We start from the raw sequence: 12195 nt of genomic DNA on the forward strand, positions 1-12195 counted from the left end.
TGTATTTCACCGTTTGACCAGTCTGAACTGACAGGCATTCATTCCTAGGCCATCTCAGTTCAACCAACCAGCCTAACCCAGCACAGCACAGCAGGCCAACAACTGTACAGTCATTCTGTTTCATTCCACTCAGCTTCCTTCTGATTTATTTATTTATTCAGACAGACATGACGTAGATGGGGGGATAGACAGATAGTACATTTACTTTCTTGACATTTAGCAGACGCCTTTATCCAAAGCGACTTAAAACAAATACATTTGTCTAAGTATTTGTCTATCCATTAGTCGTCAAATGCAAATGTCAATGTAAAATTGTGAGCTTAGAATGATAAGGTTCTATCTCCGTTTAGGGTAGTTCAGAGATATTGAGGGTCAAAGTTTTTACATCCCATTATGTTTTGTGAGATGGAACCTTTGTATTTGATGAATTACTAACTCAAAAATGTCAACATTTAAAAAATAACACCACACAGGCATTAATAAACGCCTAATGGATCAGAGGATGTAAAAAACTCAATTTTGACAAAAATGGAGATAGAACCTTATAATTCTAACGTCACGAAATGTAAGTGTAGATAGTAGGAAAGGCAGGGGCAGGGATTGACCTCTGATCTCCAGCAGGACATTGCTCATGCGCTGTGAGAGATTGCTCATGTTATGTGAGCAGTGTGCAGTTACAGTACCACCCAACCTAAAACCTCCTAAGCCCACCTAACCCAGACAACCTACCTCATTTACCCATTATCCTTGACCCAGCACTAACCCCATACCAACCACATTCTCTCTCTCTCTTCCTCTCTCTCACACACACACACACACACACACACACACACATACACACACACACACACACTCCCTCTCTCTCTCTCTCTCTCTCTCTCTCTCTCTCTCGCTCTCTCTCTCACACGCACACACACACACACACACACACACACACACACACACCTTACTGATCAGATACAGTCTTTCTCCACTTCCCTCACTCTTTAGATCCCTCTTGTCTCTCTCTTCTCTTTCTCTCTCTCTCTCTCTCTCTCTCTCTCTCTCTCTCTCTCTCTCTCTCCCTCTCTCTCTGACGTGTGTTCTAGGACATAACCCGTTCACCTGCCTGAGAGCTAACGCCAAAGCTCCTAAAGCCTCTTAGTCCTCTTATCTGCTCAGCTCTCGTTATGTGCTTTGGGCCAACCAAAATACACACCGGGTTAGCCTCGCTAACTCTTCATTGGACGACGTCTTCCCCTCTGACAAAGCCACAGAGACTGGCCTCTCAGCATCACTCGGGTGCGGGGGGGTTCCCTGTAGCAAGGCAGAGTACGTGGGTCATCACTGCTGATCTGCAAGTGGTAACTAGACGTAGGGGAGTAAGCGATGACTCACACATTACCCCTGGTAAATGAACCGTGTGCTAGGTAACTAGGTAACTAGGTAACGTCACACAGCCACACCGACAATCAATAGATTAAAAGATTTCACAATTCAAAAAGTTATTCTTCGGTCATTGAATTCCGGCCTTGATTTCATTGAATATAATGAATATTTAAAATAATTCGTCTAATCAATTGAGAGAGAACATCCTTGAGTGTTCTGTACATGTGTGTACAGGGTTGGCCTGCATCCATGCGAACGCAGTAATCACCTAATTACCCTGATCCTATTGGCTTAATCGGGCCTCCTGCAGCGATGCCAGAATGCCCTCCATGCTCTCTGATCTCTGAAGCCTTAAGAGGTAAGAACAACAGAACACCATTATTCACAGGTCTATCACACACGACTACGCTCTTTTATTCAAGTTTCAACAGACTTCAACAACTTCCTACACGACACACAACGAGACAGAAAAAACTGTTTTGCTGTATTGCAAAACACAGCCTTTACAGTAAATACAATAATTTGAATAAATAACATTGTTTTTTAAAAAAGTATTTTGGTATCAATTCTAAACTATTTACAAAGACAGAAACCCAGTTGTTATGTGAATGTGTGAGTGTGGTATGAGTGTAGCAAAGCCGCGAAGCCGTAAAAAAACAACAACCATGGAACCAAGGAACCAAGGCCCTGGCATGGATGGCCTTGGAGCGCGACCATTCCTTGGACCTGCTCTGTCTCTAATATGTACAGGGATGGACAGACACTGCTCATTGGCTCTGGTGACCCCAAAAGGTGTGACTATCTAAGGGGTCAGAGTTCAGGGGGTCAGTGGGTTGGGGTTTAGCTGCCAATCTCCTATGTCCTCCTCAGCTTTTGAAGCAACCCCTGACTCCCCCCTGGCCCTGGCCCCTTGCTCCTGTACCTCGGCTCTCACTCCCAACCCTGCACCTCAAAATTCCCTCAAACAGGACGGGTTGAAATGGTGCCGTGCCCTTTCATCCTCTCATCCTGCCCCATCCCAGGAGTTTCCAGCCATCCACCATCTCAGGTTTACAGTAAAAGATGGTGGATATGTGTAAAAAAGGGGGGGGGGGTGTCGTGTGTGTGAGTCCTTTTCTTTGCCTGTTCCCTATAAATCCGCTACAAGCCAAATCGCTAGAGGTGGATCAACAATTAAAACATTCCGCTCCTTGGGCTATGAATACCGTTCAACTTTAACCTTTCAACTCCCTGGGAGGGGGGGTTGCATAGCAACCACCATCCCCACACCGTTCTTAAAACACAAAACACCTGCACAATGCACCTGACCTCTGACCTCACTCTTTACCTGTTAACATTACATATGAAAAACATCATTCAATACCATGCAAAACATCTGAAATGATGCATGTACGTTACAGATTGAACTGGTTAGTGTTTGTATTTGGTAGTGTTTGATTGTGTTTTATTACAAATGGGCCAAAATTATAACACAAAATGAAAACATTACATTTGCAAAAACATAAGAAAGAAATCTCGCACATCTTCTCCATAGCAAAGCAGTAGAGTTGGTATAAGTGAAACAATGTGTGAGCGTGAGTTTTAGAAATGTGTGTGTTTGTATTGGGCTGGAGAGGGGAGGGCATATGGGAATAAGAGATTATTTTTCCTACCATGTTATCTCTCTCTACACACTTCCATACATTCAAAGTATCCTTTGTGCTTACATGTAATTCTATATACCTCAAGAGTCCATTGGTTCAGTTACGTGTTTTGTCCAAATTTTGTGTGTGTGTGTATGTGCATGTATGTGTTTTATGTGTGCATTTGGTGTTGGTACAAAGGAGGGTTAACGATCTCACACTGTCTCCGCTCCAGTGGGAGTGCACTCAGTCTGTTTGGGAGGAGCTTGTTCAGCTCACTGTGACGACCACTCCCTCCTCCGCCCCCTCCACCTGGTTGCCCTTGCCCATGGTCTTCATCAGGATCATGATGTCAGTGAAGGTCTCCTTCACAGTCTTCTCCAGGATCCAGCCCTCGCTCTCGCTCTCTGGGTCCTCTGGGTTAACCATGGTGGACAGGGAGGTGTTCACATACTGTAGGCCCACCGTCACACCAACCTACGATGGGTAGAAACGCACACATCATCAGCCTGGGCTGAAAGCTAAAGCTGAACCATACCCTAAGCCTGACCTTGGCTTGACTCAGCATAAGGTTGGGAGGTTAAGCTAAGCTAAGAGCTTCTCAGCTTGGCCAGCCTTAGAGTAAGCAAATGGTGAGAAGAGAGAATCACACCAAACAAACGCAACGTTATAACAATGTCCTACTTAGAAAGTGCAATAGGTCCCCAAATCAGCATCCATCCCAGAAAAAACACCAACATCTATTATTCAACTGAAATCAGTTCGATTTTGAGTGTGACTTCAGAGTGCACTTCATCATAGTACACTCCTGCGTCACATTAGCTCAGGATTCAGTTTCCCATTTTTCTAGGACTGTCTTTGGCTCCTCCCCTTGATAAAGCTATCTCTCCCAGGGATCTCTCCCTCACCTCTGATGGCACTATCTGTGTTACCATGGAGACACCTTACGTAACCATGGCTATTCCAGGTGTAGGATTGTTTTTCGTCTCTGATAAGCCTCAGAGGATTGAGTCCATCTTCTCCAGACAAAGCCAAGTACTGTCACAGATGTGACTTCTAGGGCAGACCTTTGGCATACTCAGAGGTATAAAAAACAAAACAAATCAGGTGTTGTGCTCCAGTCAAAACATCAAGTGCTTCATGTTGTGTAATAATTCCCTCAACAACATCATGTCTCCTTCATGGATTTGACCATCTGATCAATTTGACCAACAACACAGTCCATAAGACACTTTACAATTGCATGTTCTGCGTGCTCGTACTGAGCAAAAAAGCGTTTAAGTACGCTGCCCCCTCTGCCTGGAATACTCTCCAAAAAGACTAATCAGTTATGATGCTTTCATAACGATTTTAAAGGTCTTAGAAGGTGAAAGTATTGGAAATTGTCATTGCTTTTAATTCCAGTATCTGTGCCCGCCCAAACCTGCTTTTAATTTATTGTTATTTTGTATTATGTCATTGCTTTTAATTTCAGTATCTGTGCCCGCCCAAACCTGCTTTTAAGTATTGGAAATTGTCATTGCTTTTAATTTCAGTAGCTGTGCCCGCCCAAACCTGCTTTTAATTTCTTGTTATTTAGTATTATTTCTATCTGTGTATTGAATGTATGCCTGTGTCCTTGTGCTGAGAGCAGAGATGCCACACGGGCCTTTGGCATGACCTCTCCTAAGGCAGACAGCAGCAGGTGAGGTCTGCTGGCAAGCCTGGGTGGCACTGTGTTACCTAGCATCAAGACAGGTGAGATCAGGCTGAGGAGGGCAGGGTGGAAAGGTTGGAAGGAGAGTGAGATGGGAGTAGTGGAGGGGAAAGAACAGGGAGGAGGTAGTGGGTGGTGGGAGGGAGGGAGGGAGAGAGGGAGGGAGGGAGGGAGGGAGTGGGGGAGGATGGCAGTGCAAACTGGCTTGAGTATGCATCCAGACCCATCCTTGACCTCTTAAACGCGGTGAACACATTTTCACGGTCACACCGAAAATTATATATATACATTTATACTTCCTCATTGTCACATCAAAATCCGATACAATGAGGGCAACGGAAGAAGCTGTGAGAGGAAATGATCGACGAGTCCACTCTGGTAGGCAAGTCGCTGGCAAGGTATTTGCTGTGTCAGCCATTCCTACTATTGTCCCTGTGTGATTCTAGCTCCTATTATTCTAAGTGAGCGTGAGAGTTTGTGTTTGTGTGATTGATTCAGGGTATGTGGGTAGTCTACTCTGCATGATTGACTATGTGTGTGTATATATATGTATATATACTGTATATGTACTCTATATATACTGTATATATATGTATATATACTGTGTATATATATATATATATATTTAGCTGACGCTTTTATCCAAAGCGACTTACATTGCAGTGAGTGCATACTTTTTTCAGTACATATGGTCCCAGCAGGGAATCAAACCCACAACCATAGCGTTGTTAACGCCAATGCTCTACCTACTGAGGACCACGGGTGATGTGTAATAATCTCTTACCTCCAGTACGGTGACTAGCAGCACCAGGAAGCCGATGACGTTCATCATGCCTCCGTAGTAGGCGATGAGGGCGTCGCTGCAGCCTCGTTTCCAGATGTTGAGCTCCTCTGTGTAGTGGTCGTAGCTGTAGTGGGCCGTGTTGTTGGTGACCTGGTAGGAGATGCAGGGTCTGGGAGAGGTGGGGTTGCAGCAGCTGAACGGGACCGCATCCATCAGGTACTGCCCGTCCACGTTGCTGCCGATGCGGCTGCAAGGGAGAGGTCAGAGGGCAAAGGTCAGAGGTCACGGTGTTAGGGGTCAGAGTTAGGGACTACTGGATCGGGGTGTTGTTATAATGTCAGTGTCAGGTAACTGAACACGTATGGATACAGTTAATGTACAGTAAATGTACAGTACCATTCAATTGAAAGGGAAAGTGTGTCAAAAAACACTGTGTGAAAAAGTGTGTCAAGAGTTAGGGTTGACTGGTCCAAACTTTTGACCGGTACTGTACGTATATCTAATGTCAATGTGAATGTGAGGATGTCCTGGAAGGCTTCAAAGCCTTCTGAAGGCTCTACTGTACACATGCACACTGGCATTCACACTCTGAAACTGCTTAACACTGCTGTAAGCTTCATGTGACATTCTTATCGACATACAGGCTATTTCTGACAGAGAGTTGTAAGCTCCATGGCAGAAGACTGGGTGAAACCCCCCAGTAGAGTTTGGGTGGCTGAGGATAGTAAATGGCATGTCGTACTGAGCTGGGCAAAAAAGTTTCAGTTTAAGTACGTTGCCCTCTCTGCCTGGAATACTCTTCAGAAAGACTTAAAATTAAAAGAACTAATCAGTTATGATGCTTTCAGAACAATTTTAAAGGTCTTAGAAGGTGAAAGTATTGGAAATTGTCATTGCTTTTAATTTCAGTATCTGTGCCCGCCCAAACTTGCTTTTAATTTCTTGTTGTTTTGTATTATGTCATTGCTTTTAATTGCAGTATCTGTGCCCGCCCAAACCAGCTTTGAAGTATTGGAAATTGTTATTGCTTTTAATTTCAGTATCTGTGCCTGCCCAAACCTGCTTTTAATTTCTTGTTATTTTGTATTATGTCTATCTGTGTATTGAATGTATGCCTGTGGCCTGTGCCAGGTCCCTCTTGGAAAAGAGATTCCTTATCTCAATGAGGTCACCTGGTTAAATAAAGGTATAATTAAAAAATAAGAAATATCAACAGAGTTAGGGTTGATGGTTCAATAACGATGGTTAAATGTTAGTCTTAGTGTGTGTGTGTGTGTGTGTGTGTGTGTGTGTGTGTGTGTGTGTGTGTGTGTGAGTGTGTGAGTGTGTGTGTGGTCTGTGGGGTTCCCAGGATCAAGGGAAGAGGGATGTAATCTGAGATGAACGAGAGTGACACAATGATACAGGTTATTCCCAACAACAAAGATAGGGAATTACACATTCCTGAGAATACTGATATTGATAAGGAAGTTTGACTGGAAAGGATCTCTGCACATATAAACAGACCCCACTTTCTGCAGAGGGATGACAGGGGATGAAAGCAATGTATAAAAGCAGTTGTCAATTATTTCTGGAGTTTGTGTACAGATGGCTTATTAAACATGAAAAGATGATGGCATCAAAACATGCAAAGTATCACCGGAGCATGATGCTGTTACACTGCTTGCGCCTTTGGAGATCTAAATCTCTATGGACGGGATCCATAGGGATTCTATGTGACAGTGAACTGGCCAACAGTGTCTCTAAGAGGGCCTATTGGTCAATCGGTGTCTCTAAGAGGGCCTATTGGTCAATCAGTCTCTAAGAGGGCCTATTGGTCAATCAGAGTCTCTAATGGGGCCTATTGGCCTATCGGTGTCTCTCGAGAGGCAGCACTATTCCCAGCATGTCCCCAGACCGTGTGCTGATTGGACAGGACAGTAAGCCCTATAGGAAGAGGAAATGTGATCCAAGAAGATTAACCACTAAGAACAAAAAGCAATTGCTCAAACACCTGATATCACTGACACTGAAAAAGGTCCCTTTTTACAACCACACACGCACACTCACGCACACACACACACACACACACACACACACACACACACACACACACACACACACACACACACACACACACACACACACACACACACACACACACACACCTGATTGATACCATTATTGACCCTATAATCCCTCCTTAACCTTATGGAGGAGGGTAACCTTTCACAGTGCTGACTTTCACCCTCCTTCACCTTAAATCCACTTATAGTGAACTCTTGAAGTATCAAGTCCCCCAGCCCCCATTATGTAACCCAGCACACTGATAATTATCGCTACATCAAAAAAAGCCTCAGTGAAATCAAGGTTTTCCCCACTAATAACCACACATTTACCAACCAGAGGCAGAGTGAGTAAGAGGGAGTAATGCTCACTCAGGAAGTACATTTAATTATCCCCTTTGGGCCTTTGACTCTGACTCAAGTTCAGTACTGCATTCTACCGCCTAATGGCTATGGTTAGCATTTGGGAAGGTTTATCTGATCCACAATCTGTCACTCACTCTTTGACTGCTTTAGCGCTGAAGTCCAGGTACCGGTTGCTGACCCACTGGATCTCAAACCAGTCCTTGTAGTTGTTGTTGCCGCAGCAACGGAACTCCATCTGCATCAAGTCGAGGGTCCTCTTCATGTAGCACCGTCCAGGTGTGTCTGTGTCCTTGTAAAACTTCATACCGTTCTTCAGCCCCTCCGCCAAGGTAAACTGCAGTGGGATCTTCATCATGAAACACATCAGAGCCGTCAGAACCAAGACACCGTTAAAAACCACACAAGACACCAGGAAGTGCTTCACCATGGGTTTCCACTTGGCGTACTTGGACGGGTCCAGGGAGTCGTAGCAGATCTTGCCTCCGAGGCCGTTGATGCCACAGGCGATAAGCCCCACGCCTATCAGTAGGTTGGGGACAAAGTGGCTCTCGTTGTTGTCCATGAGCTCTGAGCGTTTACGCAGCTCAATCTTAAAGAACAGGCCCATGCTGAACACCAGCACCCCGGCTATCACTGAGAACCAGTACATGAGCCATAGGAACTGGGCTAGCTTCACCCGCTTCTTCAGATCGAACTTGATCAACATCAGCGCCATAGTTCAACCTTGGGTGTGTCCTTGCCGATATATACGAAGAAGAAAAAAACAACGATATTATAGAGATAGATCCAAGGTTCTAAGGTATTATTTCTCTTTGGTTTAGCCCTGAGGGTGAGGGTGTTTTGTTCCTGTACGGCCCAGCCAGAAGTTTCAGCTCCAGTTGACTCTGTGTAGCTCTGTGATCAGAGTCTCCTCCAGCTGGTCCAGCAGGGCGGGAATGTCAGCTCAGCTAAGGATCTGTAATCCATCACAGAAGGTGAAGAGAGCAGAGGGAGCAAGAGGAAGAGCGCAGGTCAGGCCCTCTTCTCTCCCATTGCGGCGGCGGAATCTCCTCAACTCACTGGACAGCTAACAGAAAGCACAGTAGCAGTTTCCCCTCTTTTTCCTCCTGTCACTGTCCAAAACTTTCCCTCCTAAAGTGGCAGATCACACAGGTGTAGCTAATCGTGATGCTCCTTTCCCTGCGAGCGGAGGAGGATTGAGGAGTTCATCATTAAACTCCAAGTTGCAGTACGTCACCCTAAGCCCCAGTAAGCAGCATGATCCCATTTGCAGAAATCCCCCTCCAGAAGATGAGCCTGCTCTTAAGCTGCTGCCCGGGACCCTAATTGGCTTGAATATTCACGTGGTCGGGGGCCCATTAATGGGGACAGTTAACAGTTAACAGAGACCAGGGAGCTACAAGTGGAGCTATGAGATGTGATGCTTCCGTTCACAAAGGTCACTGGGTTAGGCGCAGAGGATGTTTACACTGTCAAGAAAATGCTTTGTTTCACCAAAGCCCCTGTAAGCCCCTCTCACAGAAAGAGAGATGATAGAAGACTGGATTGATCCTCAGATGTACACCTATAGCACAGACACTCACACACGCAAAGACACTCGCACACACATGCAAAGACACAAACATAGTACATGCACAAAGACCTGCATGTTAAGACCGACACACATATATACACACACACACACTGTTTTGCACACTGTACATATACCCTAACTGTACATATTGTGTTGATATCCATTGGCCTTGTTCTGTGCATATCATACTGCACATATCTTAACTGTACATATCTTCACCCTTGTCTGTATACAACACAGTACATATATCTGTCCATACTTTTACGGCTTTTGCACTATGCACTATTGCAAACTGCGTTTCGTTGCCTTTGTGCTTCTACTCTGTCAATGGCAATTAAATCTCTGAATCTGAATACACAAGGGCAAAGACCGACACACACACACACACCACTATTTCCCAATGGCCCAGTTAACACTCAACAATCAATTCTGATTACAGACCAAAATTATGTCTTGTTATAGCAGCCTCTTAAATGTAAAGGTGGGGTTGAGGCTGCTGAATTCCAAATTGACCTTAACTCCTACTTTTATGCACTAATGCACCCCTGAAAGGACTGGATAAGGGATATAAGCAATAGTGTTGCATATATTATATTATTGTACAATTTCCACTGAGCCTATTAGAAGGACAAGCATATTGCTTAAACATCTGTTTCTTTTAGATCTAGGCCTAGGCCTGTGCCTTCGGTTAGGGGCTGGGCCTGTGGGTCTATTTGGAATTGAGCAGTGGTGTGTAGCACGGATAACGTGGATTCATTGAGCGGTTAAGCAGATCAACAAGGCTACAACGAAGGACACTAACAGGTGCACTGATGTGACATTTTCAGTTGGAGCTTACAAGTCAACCTGAGGGAAAAGGTCACGGCTACAGGTGTTGAATGACGGTACATTGTACTTGGCAGTATTTAGAGAGAAAAGGGAGAGAGGGGTGAGGAAGAAGCTGGGGACAGGGGAGTTACTGGCCCAGAGCTGCTCTCAGCACTTTACTTTAGCTACTTCAGTGTAATAACCTACACCGTAAATATAGGTTTAATACACACCACACAAAAACACAGATTTATAGTTCAACTAATTTTATTCACATAAGGTAATGTGAAACAGCCAGTGACACAAAGCTTCATATCCAGGAATAGTGTAATAGTGTTGAGATGTTACTGTGTTATGTTTCTGTTGATTGTGTATATATTTCTACATTCACCCTAAATGGCTGACCTAAATGGGGATGAGAACAGATTTGTCGCATAGCAACATGTTCTCACACAGCATCAGTGGTGATGTCAAAGTAGTTGCACGCATGAACTCTCATCAGACATTCACCCAGACTAGCATGTGATACATCAGCTGCTGTTGTTGTTGTTGTTGTTGTTGACACATGATTAGTGTGAAATCTTATGCCAAGGCCTCACTAGTGGCATTCACAATACATACTGTAAGCATAGCAAAAGGGGTCTGGTGTTTTACATAATTTAATCACTTATATCATGATTTGTTGCTAAATCAACTGTGTGAACTGTAGAACAGTGGGAGGTTCATTATATTTATTTTAAGGTGTGTAAAATTGGTGACCTTAGCCTCTAACCGTCTCCTGAGTTACACCAATCTCAAGTTTAAATCTCAAGTCTCAAGCAACACAATCTATGTAGGGGAGTGGACAGTCCAGTGGACATGATTAAAGGAATGGAGCATCATTGGGATGCAGGATGGGTCTAGGAGTCCCAGCTTGTTCTTCTCTCATGTTCCGGGGTGACACTCCAGTTGGGCGACTGTGTGCCCAGGGCGAGCCAGTTGAAATCATCCACCTGGTCCCAGTTGTTCCGGTTGCGGTCCAGCCCGGACACCCGAAAGTCCTCATCAAGGCCCGGGTATGACCAGGAGAAGGGGGCGAAGTGGACCCCGTGACAGTCCTCTACGATAGCCCTACTGGTGACATGAATATACATGTTTGTATCGGTGGTGTGGTGAGTCCTCAACTGCTGGCAGGGGACCACCAGGGTGGAGTCGGTGCAGTGGTCCACGAACACAGAGCTGGACACCGGCCCGCACAGGATCTCACAGTCACGGACGTGTTTGATGTGCAGGGTGCTGGGGGAGCCGAAGAGGCGAACCTTGCAGTTAGTCAGGTGGGTCAGCAGCACGTCTCGTTGCCGGATCTCTTCCGCATGCTTGGTCAGCACCTGGGAGTCGGCGTGGGAGAAGCCACACTGATCAGGCCCGATAGTTTCCTCCACTATTTTAGTAGCAGCAGCAGGCTCCACAGGGGTAGCAGGTGAGATCTTGTCAGGAGCGACAGGGGCGGTTACTTTGGGTCGCCGAAAGGCGAATTTCTTTTTGGGGAGCACAGTCTCTCTCTTCTCCGCCAGAGCGGTCTGCAAACTCTGCAGTGACTCTTGAGCTTTTCTCAGGTCGTACTGCGTCAGAAACACCATGCTGTCGTTTAGAAACTTCTGAAGCTGTTGTGTTTTCTTGGTCACCTCCTCCAGCGTCTCGGTAGCCAGGGCGCGGTCGGACCCCTCGGAGCAGCCGGACAGGAGCTCCTCAATAGCGGCCCGCTCGCTGTTGAACGTGCCGGAGAAAAACACACACTTCTCCTCGGCGATAGACTGGCTCTCTTTAGCCTCTCTCCGTCGCTCCACGTCCTCTAGCCTCGCTTCTTCCCTTTTTAGGAGTTTATCGGGGATTTGTACGGAATCGCTAGGCCCCGCATCTCTGTTTCCATGACTGGAACCGGTCTCCACGTCCAT

At 45.6% G+C, this 12195-nt stretch overlaps 2 protein-coding genes across 2 annotated transcripts; both read right to left on the reverse strand.

Annotated features, from left to right (window-relative positions):
• Positions 1-3260: 3260 nt before the first annotated feature.
• On the reverse strand, positions 3261-8596 carry prph2a (peripherin 2a (retinal degeneration, slow); the record flags this gene model as incomplete). The annotated part of the gene is made up of 3 exons (XM_080542578.1): positions 3261-3467; positions 5471-5717; positions 8016-8596. The coding sequence occupies 3 exons, from the start codon at positions 8594-8596 to the stop codon at positions 3261-3263; spliced, it is 1035 nt and encodes a 344-aa protein (XP_080398704.1).
• Positions 8597-10613: 2017 nt separating this feature from the next.
• tbcc (tubulin folding cofactor C) lies at positions 10614-12195 on the reverse strand (the record flags this gene model as incomplete). The annotated part of the gene is made up of 1 exon (XM_080542577.1): positions 10614-12195. One exon carries the CDS (start codon positions 12193-12195, stop codon positions 11161-11163), a length of 1035 nt encoding a protein of 344 aa, XP_080398703.1. The 3' UTR covers positions 10614-11160.

This window comes from Nansenia antarctica (assembly GCF_963989245.1).
Source record: "Nansenia antarctica genome assembly, chromosome: 11".
NCBI classification, from domain to species: Eukaryota; Metazoa; Chordata; class Actinopteri; order Argentiniformes; family Microstomatidae; genus Nansenia; species Nansenia antarctica.